We start from the raw sequence: 24641 nt of genomic DNA, 5'->3' as shown, positions 1-24641 counted from the left end.
TTTTTTTTTTTTTTTGTTTTATTTCCTCACTAGTAAAGGAGTATCACTGCCACAGATGAGTGAAGAGCTCAGATTCCTCTTCATAATCACGCCAACACTGCAAACAAATATTTGTCTATGGAAATGTACACTGAACATAAATACAAACACAACTCAGATTGTATATATGAAACCACTCAAGGAAATGTTTTCACCCTCAACAAACTTGACGGTGATATTTTCACCGAGGTCATTTGGACGCCCCGAAAACGGACAAGCCTCGGGTTGAACTCTGAGAGCTTGAGATTTTTCGTGGCACGTCCGAGTTGAACGCTTACAGAACCCATCATTTCTAAGCAGCTTCATCACATTTTGCAAGCTGTGCAAGAGAGGTTTGCAGACTAAAGGCTCATCTAGCGATATAAAGATTTAATTGTTGCATTTATGGTGGTAGTCAGTGTATATTTAACAATCCTTAAGTCGATAATATCTTGTCAGTTTGTGCCTTTATCGTGCAAAATTGTTGACCAGACCTACCCACATCAAAAACCGACCATCGCAAAACCTCTAATTCTAGGATTTTACCCTGTTGGAATGACTTAAAGAATCTTTAATTTTCTCAAGGTGACACTGGCATCTTCCAGAAAACCGAGAGAAAAAAAAAAAAACAGATTTGTTTGCATGAAACCGGTTTTGATTATCTGGCATCGAGTGGTGATTTAAGGCAGTTTTCAGGGGTTCAGCACACACACACACACACACACGCAAGTTTCCGTTTCCTGTAGCAACACCTCAGCTCCGAAAGCTCCTCTGACCATGAGATGGAGCGCGGACGTTATTTTATCTCTTCAGAATGGAATTTGTTTGTTTTTGTTTATTTTTTGTTGTTTTTTTTTTCCTCAGCAATCTGTCTGGCGGAATAGTTAGGCAGATTTTGGAGTGTGTGTCATGAAAAGTGTTAACTTGGAAGAAAAAAAACAAAACAAAACACAGGTCTGTTAAACCAGTAGAAAAATCCAGGCCATTGCGGTCGTTGCTGGCTAGATTTTGATGTTGCGCACATTCAGCGTTTGACCCATCCTGCTTTACTACGCTTGATTGCCCTGCTAAGATTCCCTGCGATGGACTGAAAGCAGCCAAATATTTATTACATGATATGTATAACACACATTGTGGATGTCCCAAACCTAACCGTTTTTCCTGTTTGTACGGTTCAGTTACTAACCCATAGTTAAGTCTAGCTGACTGAACTGGGCGGGTATATCAATTTCCTGGTTATTCTCATAAAGAGACCACTTTTAGATGAGTTAGCATCTCCACATACCTAATAGAGTTGACCTCAAAACAACACTTAGGGCAGATGGAGAATCCTATCTGGTTGATGCTCCCAAATTATTTTTATGAAGTGGAACCCGAACGAGGACTGTAGATTTTAGATGATCAAGAGAGGCTGGAGTAGCTCAAATTTTATGGTTCTTTCATGACTGAGCCAAAGAGTCACTAGTTCCTACTTTTAAGCACTTTTCACTTTTAGTTACAAAATGTAAAGACTCAGTTTTAAGTACATGGGTATATTTGTGGGGTCTAGGAGCAAGCTACAGATTCCTCATTCAAGTACTGTCCTATCAGGTTTAATTTACCAAACAAGTTTTCTTGAAAAAAAAAAATCCAGTTATGCAGGAAGCATATATATATATAATTTGATGTTTTATTTTTTTCTAATTTACATAAATGTTGAGTTTTGTATTGGGCGTTGGTAAGTGTGCATTTACGCTTCATTTGTTGGATTTTGAGAATGCTGTCCCTGGTCCACAGCGGTACCCTGCAAAAAGGTGGCCCAGTGAAGTAACTCATCACAAAAGATCCATGAAATAGTGGTTTCTCACAAAGTTTCTGTTTCACTTATGCCAATCAGCTTGCCTTAATACCGGTAACAATGACTGTTGAGAGAATGTGAAGTAAATGCACAACAGAGACTTCAAATTTCTATCCCTGTAAAAAATTGACACTAAACCAAGAGGCCCGGGTTTACATTGATCAGCTGGTGCAATTTCTGTACTTTGCTCTTGTGCCTTTAAACAAAAGTTCTTTTCTGCATTTTCTTCCCTCCACAAGTCTCCAGCGCATAAGAGTGTACAGCCGGGTGTAGTATTTCCAGCTGGTCATTGTAGCGGGAGTTTGGCATGTCTTTCTAAATTATATACGACATCATCAGTAGAGGCATTCTGCAAAATATCCAAGGAACTGAGCCTAGTAACTTTTCTGAGTGCTAGCAGCCAAAGAAAACTTGTTGGCCTGATTCACTTCTTAAGTCACCTATGTTACAAGAAATATTTTGACTGCAGCCCCAGCCCAAGAAATAAGCCTTCTTATTCGTGTTATCTCAATTGAGGAGTTCTTTTCCATATTGACAAACCGAGCGGGTGTAAATGTGCAAAACTGGACCAGAATGTGCTTTGGAACCTGATGCATGTGTTACCAAAAGGGTTGACTCTTCAACCGCTATCTCTGCCACTTTTCCGTCTTATATCATATTGAATTCTTCACTTGAAAAGATTGTTTTTGGAAAGATTTTCCTTTAGTCTCTTGCACTATTGGTCCCCCTTCTGTTTTACTCTTCTTATACCTCCTTCCTCCTGTAAAGATGTTGCTTTAAGTTACTGCAGAGCCTTTTTAAATGTATCATGTAATTATGCATTTGCGTAAGTTGATCTTAAAACTACTGTAAATTTTGTACTGTAAGACTGTTTATTCCAAATAAAATAGACCTCTCTTTGTTGCAGTTACACGACACGCAGACATTTTTTTCTGTTTTTTACAGATTTATTCAGGTGTACAGCATGTTCAAAATCTGCTTTACATGGGCTTTGGAGGAGCTCTGGGCGCACCAGCCTGTAAAATGAAAAACAGGATTTAGGATGGGATCTTTTTACACAACCAAAGACCAAAAGTAAAGTTAATTGTGGCGAACTGCTCTCGATTTTGCACAGGTTTGATCATACGAACAGGCTGGTGATGACTTACGGTGGGCCTGAACCTGGGTGGAGGGGTGCGATCTTTCCTGGCCTCGCAGGAACGGTTCCTCACCACCTTACTGTGGATGGCACAGCTGACACAGTAGTGCAGCTTCACATACAGTTTGGGCAGAACATATGCTGTGGGATGAGAGGGGACAAAGCATGTCACACAAGCTGACAGAGAACTGATTTCCTGAGGCATGGAATACAGAATTTGGACTTACAGTCAAACACGCTGGCGTCTGAGATGTCTCTCACAGCTGCAGCCTCCACGATGTTCCTTATGACAAACTTTTTGATGGCTTTGTCTTTGGGGACACAACGGGCACAGTTGGTGCAGCGGATGGGCTGCACATGCCCACGGCCCTTCTTTGCGCGACCGTTGTTCCTCCTTTTCTTGGTCTGTGGCACAAAATCCCAATTTTAACATATGCACTTGGACAAGAAGGAAGCCGCCATCACTCAGAGTGAAATTGCATGATAAATCCGATTGTTACAATGCTGTAGCTTTCATTCAACTGTGGTTTACTTTCAATATCTTATACCTACAAATGGAAGGACTATATTAGTCTTCTTGGAATGCTTTAAGAATACATTTACCCAACTCATTATAAGGGGTAATCATAATAAATGAGTAAAAAATTCCTACATTTAAGTTGCACCTCTAAGTTCCAATATTTAATACATCTACAAGTGTTACGTTTACTAACCATTTATTTCACGCAAAAATAATGAATTCAATATGATCGGTCGATGGTGTCATGCATCAGTCGTATCGGTGAACTACTCGTCTCCCTGTTTGCCAGCTTACAGAGAACAAATTCGGCCACTTACTGTGAAAGACAAACTACGATGTAGGTAATTAACCTGATCTTTACTTCTTGATAAACCAAAAACGTATTCAAACTATACACCGATTATTACCCCAAGCACACGCGGAGCGCGGTTATCATGCTAACAGCTAGCATGTAGGCCCAGCCTCGTTTTATATACATTTTTTTCCACCCTCAGCGAGACATAGGAACTGTTCTCGACGCGGTAGCTTAGCTGTGTACTTAAATGACTGGGAATTGACAAGTTATTTGCGATTATTCGTATTTTAAACAAGCTTTATTCTGATTTTGACAGAAGGCCGTTGTTGTGCCGAACTCACCATGATGCACGGGAAGCTGGAAAGAGGACCGGAAGAGGTTGCACCCCGGGAAGTGCCGTGTCGACCGCCACGCCCTCAACTTAATTTACAATTATCTTTTTTTTTTATTATGGTATACATAATCAACATCATATTGATTTTTTTTCGTTTTTAATTATTCGAAAATCGTTTATGTGAAAAATTGAATAATTACAAAAACTTTAGTGGTTCGCTGTCGCGGAGGGATATTAGTGTGCGTGGTGCAGCCGCAGAACTCCAAACAAGACATGGTGTTCTTCCACGAATCCGAGGGAACAAAGTAGTGCCATCGAGGAAAAACCTGTATTAAAAAAATTTTAAATTAAGAAATACGAATTGGAGAAAATCGGTTCTCCCATTTAAGGGTCAGGGTTCTGTGTTAACAGTTTAGCAATACGGAGACCGACCAGACAAGATGTTACCTCAAGTGGGTGAAAACAATGCACTTTCAATGATACATGCCTATATTTCCACTTTTTTTTTTTTGCATTAAGGACCATGCAAAGGAAAATCCAATACTCTAGCATTGGATCTGGCTGCAGGTTTTGTGCAGAATATAGTGTTCCTGCATAATGGCTCTCCTGGAGCTTCCCAACCTTTCTTGACAGTCTTATTTCCCCTCAGGCCTCACGAAACATCATGTGATAATATGTCAGTTAACTGCAATTTCCATAAAATTCAATTAACACCTCTGTTTCCACACGGGCGTATGATTTTCATATCTCTTGCTCTTGATATTTACGACAGCATTGCCTCTGGTCTTTTCTCAGAAACGCATGTTTTGGAGGCGACAGTCATTTCAGATCAGGTAACCTTTCAACCAGGGTTTTTGTGAATGGATGAATATTTGGATTAATTGGATTTTTTTAGGGGGAGGAGGGCAATGCCCGTTTACCAAACTGGAATTTCCCATAAGAACAGTCAAAAGTCAAACTGGTAGCGACGCCGTCATTTGATATTTTCAGTATCACTCCTACTTGTGCTGTCAAGAGTCCAAAGTCCGGCGCGCGGGCCAAATGTGGCCCGTGTTCAAATTTACATCGGCCCACAGCCTCTGTCATAAAATCAATAATAAAATCTAATTCGGTCCAGCAGCCCGTTTTTCTATTTCGCATTTTTGATCTGAGTCCAAAATTAAGATAATGAAAAACACTGCATTTCTCCTTTTTGATAAGGAATAATACAAAGATTCATACGGCCCTCAATGTTACATACTTCTGAATAGTGTCGCTGTTTTGAATTTAGACGTTCATTGTGTGCACTTTAATGATGAATAATATGTCATAAACCTAGATATTCAATCTTTCTGATTTTTTTTTTTTTCCCGACAGAATTTTTCCTCATTTTATGTGGTATTCAAATATGAAAAATAGAGCAATTTTGGTAAAAACTTTGAATTTGTGTTCTGCATTAATGCATGAAAAATATGCCATTTGCATATAAAAAAATGAAACAGTTCATTTGCATTCAATGTTGATGGTTCAAAGAAAGTCGGGCTAAATGGTCACACATTTTTATCTCACGGTGCAAAGAAAAACACTGTCGACACAGCTGCGATGCCCCTGTTAGCACAGAGAAACACAACCGTCAGACGTGCAAACATCTGTGTTATGCAAGCCGGTCCTTCCCAATACCGAAGTTAAAAAATAACTTCCAGGTTTGGCTGTATCCTGATAAATGCATGGACGTGACACTTGTTTTTTTTCCAACATTTTTAATTATTTAAATAGTTTTTTTTTTGTTCTCATTTCTTCTTGCTCTTCTTGTCCTTTGGCTTCTTTTTGCTGGATTTCTGGGCGCTGGCCTTATTGTAGAGGTAAAGTCCCACCAGGCCGAGCAGCGTGGGCACCAGGGCTAGACAGATGAGCGGGAACACGTCGTTGACCATCTTCTGCCAGGGCGTCTGCTGCGTCAGCGAAACCACCTCCACCTCGAACTCCAGAGCAGCATCACCTGGGACGGAGGGTCGCGCGGACCCGGTTTAAATCATTCAGGCTTGCAGCATTCTGTCACACTTCAGGCACATCATGACTTTTTATTGTATGAGTCTGCTATATATTCACCTGCGGTTAAAACAGTTTGTGCAAACGTTCAAATCTGTATTAGTAGATAGACGGGAAATAGTAACATTCACATTCAGACGTCATAAGAGGTAGTGCTTGGTTTCAGCATAGGAATGAAGATACAATAAAGGGGGTGTAAAATAAATTGCGTTTTTAAAAGTCTTTCGTCTGTTCCCTTCAAGGGTCGCCACAACCTTTTCCATCTAACCCTATTCTTTGTATCTTCTTTTCTCACACCAACTATATTCATATCTTCTCTCACTACGTCCATAAATCTTCTTTTTGGTCTTCCTCTAGACCTCCTGCCTGGTAGTTCCAATTCCAGCATCTGTCTACCAACATATTCACTATTCCTCCTCTGTAATGACCCAACTATCTCAATCTGGCTTCTCTGACCTTCTCTCCTAAACATCTAACATGTGCTGTTCCTCTGATGGACTCATTCCTGATCCTATCTATCATCATCACTCCCAAAGGGAACCTCAGCATCTTCATTTCTGCGACCTCTAGCTCTGCTTTATGTCTTTTCTTCAATGACGCTGTCTCCAAACCATACTACATCACTGGTCTTACCAGTGTCTTGTCCACCTTTCTGGCTGACAGTCTTCTATCTCATAGTACCCCTGACACTTTTCTCCATCCATTACAACTCCACTCCTGCTTAGACACGTTTCTTAACCTTTTTTCACACTCTCTGTGGCTCAGGAGTGTTGACCCCAAGTAGTTGAAATCCTCCAACTTCTTGATATCAACTCCCTGTAGCCCCACCGTTCCACCCGGGTTCCTCTCATTCGCTCACATAAATTTTCTAATGCTGTAGCTAACCTTCATTCCTCTCCTTTCCAGAGCATACCGCCATCTCTCTAGATTTTCCTCAACCTGCTCCCTGCCCTCACTAAAGATCACATGTCATGTGCAAACAAGGAGATTCCTGTCTAACCTTGTCTGTCAGCCTGTCCATCACCACTGCAAACAAGAAGGAGCTCAGAGCTGATCCCTGATGGAATCCCACCTCCACCTTAGAATTCTCTATTACACCTACAGCACACCTCAGCACTGTCTCACAGCTGGCATACATGTCCTGCACCGGTCTAATGTACTATTCTGGAACTTCAAGCTTCCTCATACAGTACCATACAAGAAGAGGCTCAGAGCTGATCCCCTATGAAGCCTCACCTCCACCTTGAACTTCTCTGTTCCCCCTACAGCACACCTCACCACTGTCTCACAGCTGGCATACATGTCCTGCACCGGTCTATTGTACTACTCTGAAACTACAGACTTCCTCATACAGTACCATACAAAAAGGACCTCAGAGCTGATCCCCGATGATACCTCACCTCCACCTTTAACTTCTCTGTTACCCCTGTAGCACACCTCATCCCTGTCTCACAGCTAGAATACATGTCCTGCACCAGTCTAACATACTTCTACGCTACTCCAGACTTCCTCATACAATACCAGAGTTTCTGTCTCCGCACCCTGTCACATGCTTTTTCTAGGTCTACAAAAGCGCAGTGCAGCTCCCTCTGACATTCTCTATACTTCTGTATTAGCATTCTCAAAGCAAATATCGCATCTGTAGTACACTGCATTTTTTTAAGTAATCAAAAAAGCAAGTTCCATCCAAATTTCAAGTTTATTATTATTTTCACCTGTATTTTAATGTGATATTGTTTTTTTAGCCTATTTGTTAGATGATATAACATGCTTTTAAGTAAACAAGTTAAATCTTTTTGTAAATATTTTTTCACTGGATGAGTCACAACACTGGGATTTTTTTATGTAGATATTACAAATATGCAGCAAACCCTATGTGTGTGTGTGTGTTTGTGTGTGTGTGTGTGCGTCAACTGCGTCGGCGTACACGTGCGCTCTACCTGGAATCGTGGGAGGGTAACCTTTTTTACCGTACGCCAGATGAGACGGAATAGTGGCTCTGATTTTTTGCCTGAAATGGAATCGAGAGCAAAAGCACGTCAGGCTAACAGATTTCCAAGGTTTCCGTCATGGAAGGTGCAGTCGTGCACGGATGCACGCGGCTTCCCGGCGTCAGGCCGTTGCTAAAAAACCTTCCCACTTACCCTTCACACACCCCGAGCAAGCTTTGTTCCAGACCTGATAAGAATATCAAACCGAGAGAGCAGATTAGCACAGCGGGTACTTTTCCCAGCTGACGAAAACACACGCCCTAATATTTACCGGCGATGACTGTCCGCTTCCCCAGCTCAACCACCAGCGGGTCCCGCGACAGCGACGTGTCGATCACCTTCCCATCCATCAGTTTGCCCTGGGGAGAAAGAAATACAGAGATGGGAAGTTGTCAGAACGCAGATGTCTCTATCTGCAGACGGCGTCCCTTGTAAATCCACCCGCTCCACAAATAGAGAATCCCGAGTGAAAAAATAGGAATCCTCATTTTTGCGGCTGCAGCGCTGGACGGCAGGATTTGTTTCCGATGTGCACAGCGAGAAGGTCCCCGGTTGGATTCCCACAGTGGGGCCTTTCCATGTTCTCCACCTGGGTCACGTATGATGCACGTATGATGGTTACATGTGACTGAGAGTGAATGGTTGTGTCTCTTTATTATGTATAAATGAGAGGGTGAATAATTATACGTCCCTATATTACATGTGAATGAGTTATATGTCTATGTCTATGATATCTGTGAATGGCTATATGTTTTCTATATAAGATGTAAATGAATAAATGAATGATTACACATCTTTACGTGACATGTGAATTAAAAAGTGAACAGTTGCGTTTCCATTTGATGTATCAATGAGTGTGAAAGCTTATATGTATCTATATGATGTGTTAATGAGAGAATAAATGGCTGTATTTTCTTTATGAGACGTAAATGAATGAGAGAATGATTATATGTCTCTATATTAGGTGTAAATGGTTATATGTCTTTATTGTATGTCGATATGATGTGTGCACGAAAGAGTGAATGATATTTCCATTCGATGTACAAATGAGTAAAAGATTGTACGTCTATATGTGCCTTTTCTATGCGTTTTCATATGAATGAATGATTATGTCTCTATATGACGTGTGAATGACAGAGTGAATGTTGTAGATAATAAATGAATGAATGAATGCAATGTGAGATTATATTACAGTTGGAAAACACGTACTGTTTCAGCCTTTGTAAGACCCTGGGTTATTACATATTAATAACTGTTTAGAAAAGTCCTGGGCATTTTACTGCCGCATCCGGCCCGTTTTGCTTTTTTACCCAGTCCGCCAAACTATTTTCTTTGAAGATTCTAATAAGTATTTTCAATCCATTTTGATTTTAGAAACTCCTTATTTTTTTTTCCTTTTGTTTAGTTTTTGTTTAATGGATGATTATATAAAAAACAATGTCGGTACAGTTATATGGTAATTAATGAATTGAAAGTTGATAAAAAATGCCCCAAAAAATTGGCCTGCGGGTAAAAATTAAAAAAGAAATGTGGCCTGCCGTTCAAAATAACTGCTCATAACTGTTTAGAGTAACAACTTGGGAGTTTATTGCTTGTAATTTGTCAAAACGTTGTGTAAAAAGTGTAAAAAAAAAAAAAAAAAAAAAATCTGCACACCAAATCACGGAAAAATGGTTGCCATGACAACGAGTCATGAGTAAAGACAAAAACAATAGTGGGGTCGGGGTAAAAAAAAAAAAAAATCGTGGAACTCGGTACAGTTATACGGTGATGAATGATTTTAAAGTTGATATAAAATGCTAAAAAAAAATTGTCCCTGGCATAAAAATTAAATAAGTAACAACTTGAGGGTTTACAGCTTGTAATTTTTCAAAACGTCGTGTAAAAAAATGTTAAAAAAAAAAAAAAAAAAATCTCCACACAAAACCACGGTAAAATGGTTGCCAGGACAACGAGCCACGAGTAAAGACAAAAACAATCGTGGGGTTGGGTTAAAAAAAAAATTTTAAAAAAAATCGTGGAACTCGAACCGGGTCCACCCCACGCTTCCGCTTCGTCCACGCGTGGACCCAAGCCCGACTGCTGACGTGTATCCCCCCCCACCCCCAGATAGAGCCGATTGTGTGTGTGTGTGTGTGTGTGTGTGAGCACACAGCTGTTTGCGTGTCACCCCACCCGATTTTAAGAATAAAATTCACGGCGGAGTCCACGCACACACACACATGCTGCATACACTCCACACACACACACACACACACACACACACGGTGCCACATAGACAACATGGTCGGTCATCACCTCGGGGCCGGTCTCACCCGAACCTTTGAGTGTGTATGTATGTGTGTGTGTGTGTGTGTGTGTGCGTGCGTGGGGGTGTCGTGCGTGGACTCACCGTGTAGTGGATCTGCAGCGTGTCCCCCAGGGTGGAAAGTACGGTGCAACTTTCGGGTTTCACCTTTTTTTGGGGGGCGGGGGGTCACAGAGGAACAACCGGTTAAAACACACCCCGGTTCTCCCTTTTTTCCCCGGTTCTCCCGGTTCCCCCCGGTTCCTTTTCTCACTCACCAGCACCTCCACCTGCAGCTCCTCCGTGTCGCCACGCACGGCCCCGCAGCAGAGGGCGACCAGCAGGAGCGCGCAAACGCCGGTCTTCATTGTGAACTTGTGGAAAAATAGCTGCAACTTCCGTCCTGGATTCTCCTCCTTCTTCTTCTTTTTCTTTTCGTGCACGGAGGTCCAATATGGCTGCGCGCCGGCCAGCGCTGATGTGTTACAACGCAAGAGAGATAAGGTCTATCCGCCGCTGGACGTTGTCCCGACACCTGGGTGTCCCCGCACCGCACCGCACCGCCCGCAGAGCCCGCCTCACACGCATTCCGCCGGCGTCGCATCAGGCGATGGGGGGAGAAAGCGGAAGTGACGTCTTGCTGCCGCTAGGGGTCGCTGTTGTGTAGATTTTAAATAAACACGGGTTTGGGGACAGAGGCGTGCAAGAGGGCTGCAGGGGCCAAGCATGTTCGTATGCACCCCCAAAAAAGAGTAAAAATAGAATAAGAATAAGAATAAGAATAACTTTATTTATCCCGAATAAGAATAAGAACCGATGTTACCCTTCTGGGTAACATCTGATGGCCCCCAGATGACCAAAGTAATAATATCACAACGATAGCACTTTCAGCTTGCAAAAGACATATTTTATTGTATAGTTATTTTATTGCCTATCTGCATATTTTATACATATATTGTCTTGTTTGTACTGTTTTATATTTGTATTGTCCAGGACTACAGATGGAAATTAGCCATGAGCTACAATCTGGTACAAACATCTCTGCCTCTGTGCTTAATGTAATTGTACACTGTCCTAATAAACTTCTAAACAAACAAACAACTTTATTTATCCTGAAGGAAATTGTTGTGCCAGGGTTTCGAGTAAAACATAACAAAAATATATATATATTTTCGATCTTTTTTCAACCAGGAAAAAAAGTCCCATTGAGATTAAAAACCTCTTTTACAAGGGAGTCCTGGCCAAGAGGCAGCAATAAATTACAGACAGAACAATATTACAAACAGTTAAAAGTAGCAGTTACATTTTGACAAGTTGACCTCTAGTGTTCTCAGTTTGGTTTTAAAAGCATTTAGTGAGATAAAATGAGGGAGTTTCCAGTCTTTTTCAAGTCTGTTCCATGCAGTGGGGGCAGCATAGGCAAAAGCCCTTTTCCATAGTTCTGTGCGTGCAAAAGGGACATAAAGCAACAGTCGATCATGTGATCGCAGCAGGTGAGAATCAACAGTCCGTCTTGTGACTGAGTCACAGATGTACGAGAGCAGCAGCACAAGCATTGGCCTTATAAATAAAAGTGTACCAATGCCCCAACCTCCTGTTGGACAAAGAAGGCCATCCAACATGGGAATATGGTTCACAATGATGTGTTAACGATCTATATAGATAATAGTAGGAAATTGTATAAGCAGTATAAAAAGGGGGGAGAATAAGAAATACAAATAAAACTATAAAGCGTCAAAGTAACAAGTCAACAAATAAAACTATAATAAGGGTAATAGGGGTATAATATGGGTGTCAAACTTATTGTCACCCTGCACCACATAAGCATAATGGTTGCCCTCAAAGGGCCACATATAACGGTAACAGTATAAATGTAACTTAACGTAATTCTCAATTATTTTCTGTTACGCCCCCGCAAGCAAGAAGAAAACAATTCCCCCCCACTCTCCGCCGTGACTATAAATAAGAATAAGAACAACTTTGTTTATCCCGAAGGAAATTATTGAATAATATAATTTGGCTATGAAATTGTTGTAAGTACACCTCTGCATGAAATTATATCCTTATTTACATTTACATACAGAGGTATAGTTCAACTTACAAAAAAGAATAACTTTATTAACATTGTTTTTAGTCTGTGACAGAAAAGATTTTAAGTGTTAAGTTTCCTCATCTCCCACAGTAAAGCCAAGCGCTACATACGCTTTGTCATATTTCCTCATCTTAGCTTTCGGCTGACTTCCAGATTTTCATCCCTGTTAAAAAATTTTTCATGTCGTCTCTTGAGGGTTTGTTTACTGCACTTTATATCGCCTGCTCGGTGCAAAAAAAAAAACCCTACACCATAGAGCTAATACTCCCTCCCTTTTCTCTTTCTGGACATTTGGTTATCATTTGTACACTGCTCAAAAAAAAGTAAAGAGAACACAAAAATAATACATCCTGGATCTTAATGAATGAAATATTCTTATTAAATATGTTGTTCTTTACGGAGTTGAATGTGCTGGCAACAAAATCGTACAAAAATGATCAATGGAAATCAAATTTATTAACCCATGGAGTCACACTCAAAATTAGAAAAGTGGAAAAACACACTACAGGCTGATCCAACTTTAATATAATGTCTTTAAAACAAGTCAAAAAGAATCAGCGTTGCTTCCCAAATGGACAGCTTGATTTCACAGAAATGGTAAGCATCTGAAGAAAAGCGGATTTCTGCTCGTAACATCATACTATAATACATTTTCTTTGCTTGATGTAAAATACATTATCTTTTATTTTGGAGCACTCTTGGTGTGCAGATTTTTTTTCAAACCCTCGTTTAATCGATACTTTTAATCCAGCCCACATCCCGACTTGGCCAACGGATGCGTGTGTTTTTCTTTTTTCTCAGACACAAACACACAAACAAACTTTCCAGGTTGTAGCATAGCAGCGGTCGCGTGTGCTACTCCGCGTTGTTTCCATCGCTTATCGTTGTGTACCCCTATTATCTTTTTTTGTCCTTTTTCAGTTAGTTAACCCTCCTAGTGATAGCGGTGTGTAGAAGAAGTTAAGAATTACGGTTGATCTTAAGCTAGAGGTTAGCATAGTGTTTGTGTTATAGATCTGGCCAAGCACTACGACATGGCTAAGTCAACCATCTGAATGATCCTGAAGAGCAAAGATAAGCTAAAGACGGTCTTAGGGGTGGCTACGTTAACAAAGCTAAGTTAGTTTGGATTACTGAAAGACAGCTTGCTTGAGATAGCTTTAGCATTAACATTAGCATTAGCATTAGCAAGGGTCTCATATGCAAGAACGCTTCAATTTGCATACTTATTGAAGGAAATGATAGCTGAAAGCAGTGGATATAGCTGAAATGATGACAGTGTTAACCAAAAAAAGTTATTGTTTGGATTACAAAAAGACAGCTAGCTGGAGATAGCATTGGCATTAGCAAGGGTGTCATGTGCTAGAAGGCTTTACTTTTGCTGATTTAGTGAAGGACACGCTGGCAACAACAGAAAGAATCCCTTTAATTCTTTTCTATATTTTTGTATTTTTACCACAAATAAACTCATAAAAGTTAAGTATGTTTTTGGGGTCTGGAGAACAGATCAATTGATTTCAACAGGAAAAATTCATTTGGTTCCAATTCCGATTTCTCCTACTGTACTGAGAAATATTCTGATAGTTTGAAGATATGAACACAGATGAAATATGAAATAAACGCTTTATACGATTTCAATAAAAGTTATTTTTTTCTGACTGATGCCTACACCTGAACGACTTCACTTTGTACATCGGCTGGTAGAAAATGTTTGGCATTGCTCACTGAAGCCAGGTTGCTCAGGGGTTCCTGTGACGTAAAAAAAACACAGATATGTTTCAATTCCGTTCTGTTTTGAAAATGACCCTTCATAGCTTGCAACTGAAAATGCGATCGTATGCACCAATCTGTTGAACACACAGCGTCGGAAACTTCTCACATAAATATCTCATTAAATATCACCAAAAAAACCTTTGAAAAGAAACATAGTTGCACCTGTTCAAGAATACTTGAGAAGGAAAAGGAACAAATGGAGAGGCACAAAAAGCTGAAGAAAAGACGAGTTATGACTCAAGGAACTCGATCCTGCCATGTGGCGAGGGGGTAGGGAGTAGCATATTTTCTCGAGACAGAACGGGAACACCATGCTAAAGTAACAAAGGGCTAACAACTGCCTCTGCAGTGCGCCGAGCCTCCAAAAACTCATTTATCACTGCTGAAATTTCAAACTGTCTATCTCATTTCCTCCCTAATTGAATGCCCCCTATCCGAGCGTGGCATACTCCGCGTTGTTTACATCGTTCATCCTCGTGATCTTTTGTGCTTTTCCGGCAAGCTAGCTCCCATTATGGCTACCAAAATGCTAGCGATAGTGCTATGAAGAAGAAATTAAGAATTGCATTTGATCCTAAGAAGGGAATAATATCTAAAGGTGAACGTGGTGTTTGTGATCTTCTGAAGCACCACGACGCGCCTAAGTCTACAATCTGCACAAACCTGAAAAGCAAAGATGTGCTAAAGATGGCTGATGTGGCTAAAAGGGTGGCTACGGTAACCAAGACAGCTATCCGGGGATAGCATTAGCATTAGCATTAGCATTAGCATTAGCGAGGGTCTCATATGTGAGACGGGTTCATTTTTGCTGATTTAGTGAGGGAAACACTGAGTAGAAGTAGGCAGTTATACTTAAAGTTATCTTTAATTCCTGTCTGTATTTTTGCCACATATAAACACAAAAAGTTTCGAAAGGGTACATTATATTTCGGGGGGAAACCGAAAAATTGATTCTGTTGACGAACATTTCGGTATTGCAAACAATGACAAAGAGAACAAATGAAATTTATAAGCCACGATTCTGCTGTATTTGTTCCTTTGCAACCCCTGATCTTACTGCTAGCTTGTTTTCCTCCGCAATAACGTTTATTTAATGATTTTTTTCGCAGAGATGATCAGCTAGCACTCGTAGGAAGAAGCTCCCTGGTTCGATTCCTGCAGCGGAATTCTCTCTTCCATGTCTGCCTGGGTTCCTTCCACGCAGACGAGACCCTAAATTGACATATGAATGAGAGGGTGAATGGTCATATATCTCTATATGACGCATGATTTGTGATATGTTGTTTTATGACATGTCAATGAGAGGGCGTTCTCTATTCCTAGCACTCAGTTTTGCGTCTGAATCATCTGAAATGCTTCAATGCTGTAAATATTAGCTAGATGCATCTTTTTTTCCACAAGACCCTAGCATTATGCACCCAGACGTAGATATCTTAATCCTTTTTGCTCTGCTTTGTAGAAATAATGAGGAGTTTAAGACCAAGACAAGCAGTTAGTACATGAATTGAATCTCTTAATCTTTGCCTTGAATTGAACCATATGTGGTAACACTAATGGAAAACAGAATGAGCCATGATGCAAGGCTGTGCAAGTCTTGTTTCTGGGAGTGAAATATACGCCATCCCACACCCACTTTTTGAGAATCACGGGAGGAATCATGTTGTTTCCCTCTAATGCGCTTGCCTTTCTTCACAGATGCAGCAGGTCTGATCACTTAATTCAGGTCAACACGGCGCCTATGTTTGCACAGGTAACACATTTTTACAGGGTTAGGAGTTCACTGTAACTTCCGACCTGCCTGATACTTTAGTATACAGTAATGACAACTATCTTTGCTGTGTCAAATAATTAAAGCGCCAGTGACATGCAATCGAAAAAAATGTGAAGTGAAGAAAAGAATTAAATGGTTATATTTATCAATAATTTACACTATAAATGTATTTTTCATTTAATGTTGCCAGCTTCAGATTTTATTCAAAATCACTGGATTTTACATTTACTGTTCGAATACTGAGAAGAGACATGCGGTGAGGCAGCGCACTGTTGAGCCTCAACGTTGACTGCAAAACGCCGGCTGACTGCTGGCATGTTAGACCGTATTGCCTTCTCTCTGTATGTTGCTGTTAAAATCTTTAAACACTTTTGCTATATAAACTGCATTTCCAGTGTACAGTGTTTTTTTGTCAACAGCTGCATGTGTGCTACTAGTTTCTTGTGCTGGATGATCATAACACTGCTGCAAAGAGCCACTAAGTGAGGCACGCATTTCTCCTGCCTCACGGTAGGGGTCACTTGTGATTCCCCGTGATTCTTCTTGTGACCCCTTATTAGCTTAGCATATTAGCTTATTCAGTGAATAAGCTAATGTGTAGGGTTCATATGTTTGCGAATCTGATTGTGACAAAGTCGGCGCCTCACCAGCCATGAACCTCACCACACGTCACTGGAATGTGCATACAATATGACACAAATTTTGATCATGTGATCTCTCCTACTGTGTATTTAGGATAAATAGATGTATGTAAAACAGTCAAAACACTGGGGTAAAATGGCAAAACGTGACATAAACTCGATTGTCATTTGGTACAACATGTTTACACAGAATTAAATTTTGTCCCAAGTGGCTCAGCATGGAATTAAACATGCAGTATATCAAAATTATATAGCAGCAAGACTGCATGAGTGACAGTGACCCTTTGAGTGCAAAAAAAGTCCTTGTATAAACACAAAGTAATTGAAAAGGTATGCAAGACTGCAGAAACATGATGTCCACTACAAGAACATGTTATCTAGTATTAACAGCATATTTTATTTGCAGTTCACCAGTCTGGAACTTGCAGTCTGGAAATGCGTTTCCCTGTACAATGAAATTCTTATTTTGTTGTGCACAGTGAAGATGGATAGTAGAAAAAAAACAATAAATAACAAGCATTTATTTGCAACAAGATGTACAGTGCAAAGGAATGTAAACAGCATGAACAGGATGTGCGAATTGAAAGAAAGAGTGCAAATTGAAACGTAACAAATTGAGAAAGTCCAGATAGACATTTTATAAGCTGTGCACAGCTTTGAGTGTGCAAACTCACTGCAGGTTATATGGAGACAATTTAGTAAACAGTGAAGTTAAATGAGCAGTGGCTGCTGAATGTGAAGTGCGTGATTCAAACCACGGTTAAATGCTATCAGTTGCATTTATTTCGCAGGTTCTCCCTGTGATATTTTCTGTTTATCTTTGAGGCAAGATAAAAACAAGTTCCACTGTCCTAAAATTGATTATGATTATTATCATCATTATCATTAGTATTATCACTCTGCTGTTCACGTCCTTAGCCCAGCCGTCTGGCGCTCTCGCGAGATCTCGCTCGCTTCTCAGACGGCTGGCTCGCATCCGGGGAAATCTCGTGAGACGTACACCGTGCTAGGTAGGCGAGGATCCCGCACCGCGGTCGAAACGATAACGAACAGGTAAAACAAAAGCAGTTTGTTTTAAATAATACCGTGTCGGATTTGACCGTGTGCGGCGGGGATGTGGGCTCAGTGTCACTCGGGTCGAAGCGGCGGTGGGTGGCTGCCTGCCGGGAGGACGCCCGCCGGTGATGGATGGACGTACTCGCTAGCTTCCGTTGCGTCTCCTCGACTGCGCGATCAAGGCTGGACTCTAAACGAGTTATAATAATAATGATACATTTTATTTTGGGGTTCGATTATTAAGTTGTTTTTTAACCCCTTGGTGCTGCTGAACGCCGATTGAAACCGAGAAAATTACGGCTAATGACCGACAGGAGCCGTAACGTTCGCCGTCGTAGCCTCCGTAGCTAGCGGGTGCTAGCCGGCTAGCTCCGGCGACCAGCTGAAAAACCCCGTATCGCCAGGCCGACTTATCACCGTTCCAGCTGCCGGCGCGAAAACACCGCTTAAAGGCAGATATTCAACCGGGTAGATCCACCGGGAACCAATCGGTGACTGTAAACATGAGCGCGGCGGGAGGCCGGTCGCCAGCGTCGGGCTGGGACCGTCCGGGACTCCTCTTCAGGACCATGGACAGGACTGCCGACTCACGTCCGCCGGTCATCTCATGTTACTGTAACTGTAATCCTGCAACACGCATGATGCACGAAATTAGTAATCTGAAAAAAAAACGGTAACATTTGTCTTTGAAAAGGAAAAATATAGATGTGTCTGATTCAGATTTGAAGCCATCGCCATGGCATTTCACGTATCCAGTTGTTGCAGTAGCGGGGCCTAAGTGTGCATGGAAGTACACGATGGTAAATCTGTTAAAATCAGCCCCCGAAAAGCAAAAACAAACCCCTATTCGTTCACCATTCGTCATAATTTTACCATGCATAACCTACGCCGGGCCCTTACAGAACTAGAAATTACGTAGCAGGTCCCTTTTCACCCTGCAAAACAGATCCCAAAGGTTTCTTCAGCTTTTCCTCCGCGGAATTAATGTCTTCGTCTAACAGAAGGCGTCATTGAATTGTCCGTGACATACATGCGGCGGCATATGCGACCTGACATGTAGAATTCTCATCTGTGTTCACACCTGGCGTGGTGTTCAGCAATCACAGCTAAAAGCCCTGAGACACCAGATGCCCTCTTATGCTGCTTTCTGCACGAAGTGGATTTGCGGCGGCACTTGGAAATGTAGGGCAGTTTGCTTATGATACGGGCCCTTGGCATGGTCGCGGGCGAGTGTTTTACGGAGAGAAAGAGGGGGGAAAAAAAACAACAGAAGGGAGACGTCGTGAACAGACTGTGCTACAGCCTGGAGTCATGGCACAGACGTGCATGTCTTGAACCCTGAGTGCAATGAAGACGGCGGGCGTTGCACAACACGCACCTGTCTCAGGTCAGGAATGTGGAGCGGAAATTTTCACACTTAAGGAAAGGAAAAATTGTGGGATATATTCCCCTTGATGTTACCAATGCAAAGGTCCGGCAGGCCGCGTCAGTCATTAATATTATGATTTGACTTCAATTATTCAGATTAGCATGTTTGGTTGCCCGGCCTCCTATTGCGCATACTGATTATTCCGTCTCTTCCAGCCCCGTTGCCGAGAGGCACCGTTGGATCTGCAAACCAAAACAGGAGAGCCCTTATCGGAATCATGGGGAACATTTTTGGTAATTTGCTGAAGAGCCTGATAGGGAAGAAGGAGATGAGGATCTTGATGGTGGGGCTCGACGCCGCAGGAAAAACGACTATTCTCTACAAGCTCAAGCTCGGGGAAATCGTCACCACAATCCCCACTATCGGTATGTCCACGCCGTGAGGCGAATGCCTTCACGGGCCCATAGAGCATCGTGTGTGTCCACCACATAACGAACCCTCTCTGGCTTCTAGGGTTCAACGTGGAGACGGTGGAGTACAAGAACATCAGCTTCACTGTCTGGGACGTGGGTGGGCAGGACAAGATCCGTCCCCTCTGGAGACACTACTTTCAGAACACGCAGGGTAAGCTGCTTAGAGGATAACGCCGGCTAGCTTGGCCACCCGTCCGATCTGCAGGGCTCTGGTTTCATCTGTCATAGTTGTCAACTATCCCTGTATTTGTTTTGGTTTGTCCGTCATATACTCTATCACCTGTATCGGTCGCGGGTCTGGGAAACTTGGTCCAGGGGAGTCGTCGGTCTGCGGCCAGAGCTAACACCCCTCGGAAATCAGCGACCGAAACCAATTCTGGCGATAGCAAGCAAACAGTTGACCATGTTCTTCACGTTCTTCTCACAGGTTTAATCTTTGTGGTGGACAGCAACGACAGGGAGCGCGTCAACGAGGCACGAGAGGAGCTGATGAGGATGCTGGCTGAGGATGAACTGAGAGACGCCGTGCTACTCGTGTTTGCCAATAAACAGGTGAGATCCCACAACGGTGAAATATCACTCCGTATTGTGTTGACCTTCGTGAAATCCTCCGTATTTCCGTTACATTTAAGAAGCAACCGGCTTCAAATCCATAGGCTTCTTTACTTTGGAAGTGGTGGCGGGCATTAATAACATCACCGGCGTGTGATTTGCATTAAAGCTGACCTCCACAATGTTTTTCTCATGAAGTGCTTTTTCTTTTTCTACATTTTGACCTCTGACGACGCTGCCCTTCCGTGCCGCGGACGATGAGGTAACAGCTTTAGATGTCCAGAAAAGACAGGAAGTGACACATGCAGGAGGACGTTACAAAAAAATAGAGGAAAAAAAAAAGAAAGTCGCGTTCGGCTTACGCAGCTCCTAAACGCATCACCTCATTCCAGTCAGACCGAGGCAACACACCTCATGACGCTAAAATTAGCTACGTAACGGAGCATTCGATGACACATCCCCCACTCCATCCTACATCTGACCTCAGTGAGGAAAGAGAAGACCGTTTAATGTCTATAAAGATACAATCTCAAAGCAACAAACCTGCTGTACATTTCCAAGCAGGATGAACGATGCCTCCTCGATATAATCACAGATTTAACCCCCAGAACACCGATACAAACAAACACCTGGACATTGAATGTGGATCTGCGTTGCCTAACTTCTCTTCTAAAAGAGTGTTTTCCTAGTTTGCGTGGCTGCTCGCGCCCAGAACCTTGGTCCGGATTCCAAAATCGCGAATGCCGTTGCTGTTGATAGTAGAGGAAAACCGCTTCTCAAGCAGAGTCATCGTAGTTTGAAGTTGCTCCTCTCTTGTCCGGTGACCTTCATCGAGTCTCAACGGGAATCATTTTCCCAACCGGAGGATATAGAAGTCAGATTTTCTGCGTCACTTGTGATTTTTACTGTGGCAGACAGGTGGTTCTCCTAGGATGGCTCAGACAAGGCAACCCAAATCCTCAGATATTGATCAGAATATAACGAAGATTTGAGTTAAAATATCCAAGCGGCGCCTATGATGGTGTTTACCGACATCCCCGGTTGCCGAGCATTAGTCCACGCTGTGCAAACAAACTTCAGCTTTCCCGGCCTCTTTGTGGGTGCCTTTGCCGTATCTTCTACCGCGGCTACAAACTACACGCTGCCGTTTCATTCGTTCACCTTTGCTTTGTCGAGTCCGGGTTTCAAGGCGGTTGCGAGACTCCCAACTGACGCCGGGCTCGTTTCCTTTGACAGGACTTACCCAACGCCATGAACGCCGCCGAGATCACGGACAAGCTGGGCTTGCACTCCCTGCGCCACCGCAACTGGTACATCCAGGCCACCTGCGCCACCAGCGGCGACGGCCTCTACGAGGGCCTGGATTGGCTGGCCAATCAGCTCAAGAACAAGAAATAAGGAGGGATCCCGGGGGGAAAGACCAGCAGCCGCGACCGTCCAACTTTTTTATTACTTTCTTGGGACCGAGGGCACGGGGGGCGGAATCGGAGGGTTGACGCAAAATTCAGGGTTGGAGGGAGATTTCAGGCTTTCGGTTATCGATCTTTCCAGGTTCCTCATAGTTTTCAGCACTTATTGAAAACAGGTTTCTCGAGACCACATTTAAACCACAACACCGATGCACACGTAAGCAATCACAGCAGACACTCGCCCACTTTCCTCCCCCCCCCCCCCCACCGTGATCACCTCTTGTCTTTAGGTGCGTTGTACTGTATGTTAGTCTCTAGGTGCTGTGTAGGGTCACGTGACTCGGCAAACAGGCAGGCGTTGGCTCTTCGTTGTTGTGTGTGTGTGTCCCGTCGCCCGTCGTGCACGGAAAGAACTGTTTGGTGTCCCGTTTTTTTTTCGTCCGTCCCCCCTCACCCGCCGTGAGATCACAGAAACGTCGGAGAACAATCACGGCCGGCAGATTTGTGTCGCTCCACGTCATTTCAGCACCACAACCCCCCCGCGCCGCGAGCAACACCGAGGCACTTTGACGCTCAGACGGAGCCGGGGCGTATATATATATATTTATGCTGCGCGCGTTTGGTAAATTTGTACCGCGCGGGTCAGGCGACCCAAAACCGGGTCGCCCCCTCTCCCCCCTCCGAGACCCTGCGGCCTGTCGGCGTCCAGAAGGCGCCGCTTTTTTTAAAATGTTACGAAACCCCTACCCGATTGCGCGCAGCCGGACGTGAAAATCACGTCGTGAACAAAACCCCTGGGGGAAAGAATTACAAATAACGTATCCGCCTTCCCGTGTGTCCAAAGAGTCCTCAAGCTGCGTCAGGTTGCTCCCCCCTCGTGTGTCTTTTTTTTTGCTTTGTTTCACGTTGCTGTTTCTGCTCCCGAGCTGAGCTGTCGGCGGCTCCGCACCCCACGGCTTCTTTTTAATGAATGTGAATATTGTCGATGGATCTATAAATGGCTGTAACGATATTTATTTGACCTCGGGAGTCGGCGAGTTCAGCGGAGCGGAGAGCGGGGGGGGGGGGGTCGGCCGACCGGCGTCCGCTGAGAAATCACATCTGAACTGCAGATGAGCAACCAGCAGAACTTCCCGGGCCTCCGCGAAAGGAAAACCATTTCTTTGTGCCATAAATGGGTACCACACTCACCTAGTACAAGATCCTACATATCTGGCGTATCGGTGACTTCATATCGTTAGTTAATGAGTTTGATCATTTGGGTTTTGTGGCCTTATCTTTCGTGATGTACAAACTGACACAGATTATACTCTGAGCTCTTCTGAGTTGTGGTTTTGAGTGGCATATTTATCTAAGATGAAGAATTTACAGATTTATTTCTCCATTCCCAGCACGGTGATCAGGGCAATGTTTTTTTTTTTTGTTTGTTTTTTTTTTTACCTCCATTTGTATCTTTTTGCTTTATCTATATATGATTTGTATTTGCTGGCTGAATTCTCTTTCTTTTTGGTTGTTTTTTTTTTTTTTTTAATGTAGACCATGTCAGTAAAACAGTAATAATCAGTGCAAAAGAAAAAAAAAAAAAACAAGTTATGATTCATTCTGTACCGTTCTAGTTACACACGTAGATTAAAAATCAGTGAAGACGTGTTTCAATGCTGAATGCATGGAGACATCTGTATGTGATGTGAGACAACGAAATCCTGCTGTACTGCAAATAAACCCATTTTCTGTAAGACGAGTCCCGTCGTCTCTGAAGGAAGCTACCTGTATTCACAGAAGATATACTGTCGCTATCCCAGCAATTCAAGTTTTGGTGAACTTTTCCCTTCAGGCGAATCAACATCCTCCATTTAACCCTGTTCCCTGCATCCTTCTCTCTCACACCAGCTAAATCTTCTCTTCGTTCTTCTTCTAGACCTCCTGCCTTGCAGCTCCAATTCCAGCATTCGTCTACCAATAAATTCACAATCCCTTCTCTGCCCGTGACCCGACCATCTCTGTCTGGCCTCTCTGACCTTCTCTCCAAAACATCTAACATTTGGTACGCTCCTGGTTATGTGTCCTGAAATTTACATCTTTCCCACGCCAGGCATACAAGTCTTGTGCCACTCTCAAGGCAAACTTCCTATGTGTACCATTGATTGGCAAAATGGACAGTTTATCATCCTGTCCTGTGTTTCATGATTCTTTACAGAATCTGATTTTTTTTTTTTTTGTGTGTGTCCTTTTTTCTAAGATGGTTATCTGCTTTTTCTATTAATTTACCCCATCATTTGGCACATCTTCTAATGAGAAAAAAAAAAAAAGACCCGAACAACTATGAGGTTCCTCTTTGGGAGTGAGGAGGATGGAGAGGATCAGGAATGAGTCCATCAGAGAGACAACACTTGTTGAATGTTCTGCAGAACACTGAGATGGTTTGGACATGGACAGTAGAGGAACCGAGAAGATCAGCGTAGAAGGATGCTGATGTTGGAGCTGCAGATGATTGGCTGTGGCAAGCAACAAAAACAAGATTTTCAGTTCAGTTTATTTACGTGCACAAAAATTGAGCTGCAACAGGTGGAAAAATTGTAACCATTCTGTCTTGTCACAAACACACACACATTTTACCTTTTACCTCCGCCCTGCACCTTGTAATAACATACTTTTACCACTAGAGGGCAGTATATAGGTGGCATTAATGAGACGCGCTAGAATTTTGCTTATTTTAATGGTTAACTTTATCACATTAAAAAAAAAACTTTTTTTTAACAAAAACAATATCGCTCTCACAGGTAGAAGCCTTCGGATTTACAAACCGCATATAGGTGAAATTAGTTTCTACATGTTTTGAGGCCTTGTGACGTGGAATGAGTTGAAACTAAACTCTGATTTTCTTTTGTAGGGGAGGAGGAAAAAAAGGGGGCAGAAAGAAGATAATTCAATTTAGCCCCGCAACGTAAAAGAGGAGCAATGTCGCAGGGCCCTTGGGTGTGTTGCGGACGTAAAAAGTAGAAGAAGACAAAATCTGGATGTTCAGGCAGAACGAGTTTCCGCCGAGCCGTCCAGACC

General features: G+C 42.7%; 3 protein-coding genes across 4 annotated transcripts; 1 reads left to right on the top strand and 2 right to left on the bottom strand.

Annotated features, from left to right (window-relative positions):
* Positions 1-2780: 2780 nt before the first annotated feature.
* Positions 2781-4185, bottom strand: LOC147222038 (small ribosomal subunit protein eS26). Its single transcript, XM_086168105.1, has 4 exons — positions 4150-4185; positions 3221-3398; positions 3004-3134; positions 2781-2871 (listed from the first exon to the last, which is right to left on the bottom strand). Exons 1-4 carry the CDS (start codon positions 4150-4152, stop codon positions 2836-2838), a joined length of 348 nt encoding a protein of 115 aa, XP_086024231.1. The 5' UTR covers positions 4153-4185; the 3' UTR covers positions 2781-2835.
* A 1694-nt stretch (positions 4186-5879) lies between these two features.
* fkbp11 (FKBP prolyl isomerase 11) lies at positions 5880-11040 on the bottom strand. The gene is made up of 6 exons (XM_086168463.1): positions 10727-11040; positions 10554-10616; positions 8433-8520; positions 8315-8348; positions 8111-8181; positions 5880-6120 (listed from the first exon to the last, which is right to left on the bottom strand). The coding sequence occupies exons 1-6, from the start codon at positions 10814-10816 to the stop codon at positions 5912-5914; spliced, it is 555 nt and encodes a 184-aa protein (XP_086024589.1). The 5' UTR covers positions 10817-11040; the 3' UTR covers positions 5880-5911.
* A 6633-nt stretch (positions 11041-17673) lies between these two features.
* Positions 17674-23320, top strand: LOC147222036 (ADP-ribosylation factor 3). 2 transcript variants are annotated; one of them, XM_086168392.1, is made up of 5 exons: positions 17674-17778; positions 19366-19575; positions 19664-19774; positions 20051-20175; positions 21412-23320. In XM_086168392.1, exons 2-5 carry the CDS (start codon positions 19428-19430, stop codon positions 21571-21573), a joined length of 546 nt encoding a protein of 181 aa, XP_086024518.1. In that variant the 5' UTR covers positions 17674-17778; positions 19366-19427; the 3' UTR covers positions 21574-23320. The 2 variants fall into 2 exon arrangements, with proteins under 2 accessions (XP_086024518.1, XP_086024517.1); XM_086168391.1 differs by lacking the exon at positions 17674-17778 and adding an exon at positions 19037-19168.
* The last annotated feature ends 1321 nt before the right edge of the window (positions 23321-24641 follow it).

The sequence above is a fragment of the Fistularia commersonii genome, chromosome 21, assembly GCF_037954325.1.
Source record: "Fistularia commersonii isolate RoL2024-O1a breed Wild chromosome 21, RoL_Fcom_v1.0, whole genome shotgun sequence".
Lineage (NCBI taxonomy): Eukaryota > Metazoa > Chordata > Actinopteri > Syngnathiformes > Fistulariidae > Fistularia > Fistularia commersonii.
The sequence above is the reverse complement of the archived record's forward strand: the minus strand, read 5'-3'. Positions and strand labels throughout refer to the sequence as shown.